This window comes from Loa loa (assembly GCF_000183805.2).
Source record: "Loa loa unplaced genomic scaffold supercont3.2612, whole genome shotgun sequence".
NCBI lineage: Eukaryota > Metazoa > Nematoda > Chromadorea > Rhabditida > Onchocercidae > Loa > Loa loa.
The window spans coordinates 1-1,280 of NW_018110790.1; the positions used below are offsets into that span (position 1 = coordinate 1).

Here is a 1,280-nt window from a genome sequence, read left to right on the forward strand (position 1 = left end):
TGGATGGAATAGAATTTAAATTATTAAAATTCTACTGAAGAAAAAAAGGAATTTATAAAAGGATGCTTGATTATTAGTAATTATTATTAATAAAATTGAATTACTAATTAAAATGTTACATTCTTGTTAAATACACTATATCATTTAATGAAAATTAGCAAAAATAATTAAATTACAAAAAGTAAAAGTTATCTGTTAATGAATTAATTATTTCTAAAAATTTGTAAATAATTTGTTAATTGATTCAAGATATTCGATAATACATTCTATTGATTATTACACAGTAATATGTGACACTTTTGAGTTGACCTCAAAAGTTGATCAAAAAAACGAAAAACCATATCAATATTATTGTTAATACTTCAATTGATCGTAGAATAAATAAAATTTTAACAAAAAATATACGAAAAATATCGGTAATAGTAAAATTTATAACGGAATAAAGTGAAATGGACGGATTAATTGATATCATTTACATATCGTATGGTTATCATTTACTTATCAACTTAACACTTACAATCAATCTAACAGCAATATATTATGTAAATTATAGAAGAAGATGATTAGGCTAATTTTTCATCATTATAATACTTATTAGCCATACTATTAGCTAACATAGAAAAAATTTTGAATGAAAAGAGAAATCTTCTCATGTATCATACTTTTTCAATATGATATGAATCTTGAAATGATACTAGACGTACGTAAACAAAAGTAATGACGTACGTGAATATATATTAAAGCTTAATTTTTATAATTTTCTCAACTGATAAATATTCAAAATTAAATGAGGAAACGAGAATGAAATCATTTTGTCAACAAAATTAGAATCGTCGTGAATGTTGATAGAATTTCCACTTCTCATCCGGTTCATCATCATCCATCGCAAAAAGTTGTTGTTGTTGTTGATGATGATGTTGTTGTTGTTGATGATGATGGTGATGTTGTTGTTGTTGTTGTTGTTGTTCATCTATCATTTGATATTTTTGTTCATATTGTTGTTGTTCATATCTAAGCTCTTCTTCATGTTCACGATTTTGTAGTTCACGTTTAATTTGTTGTTCACGTAATTGTTGTTTATGGCGTAATATTCGTTGACGTTGTTGTTCAAATCGTAATCGTTGATTGTGAACTATTCTAAAAATGATATTAAATAACTGTTAAAATTTATAAATTATTAAGACAGATCAATAGTAGTAGTAGTAGTAGGAGGAGGAGGGAGGGGGGAGGAGGAGGAGGAGGAGGTGGAGGAGGAGGAGGAGGAGGTGGGGAAGGAGGAG

At 26.9% G+C, this 1,280-nt stretch overlaps 1 protein-coding gene across 1 annotated transcript; it reads right to left on the reverse strand.

Moving 5' to 3' along the window:
* Positions 1-824: 824 nt before the first annotated feature.
* On the reverse strand, positions 825-1,157 carry LOAG_15753 (hypothetical protein; the record flags this gene model as incomplete). The annotated part of the gene is made up of 1 exon (XM_003151241.1): positions 825-1,157. A coding segment is annotated over one exon (333 nt), but the record flags the coding sequence as incomplete, so codon positions are not given.
* Positions 1,158-1,280: the final 123 nt, after the last annotated feature.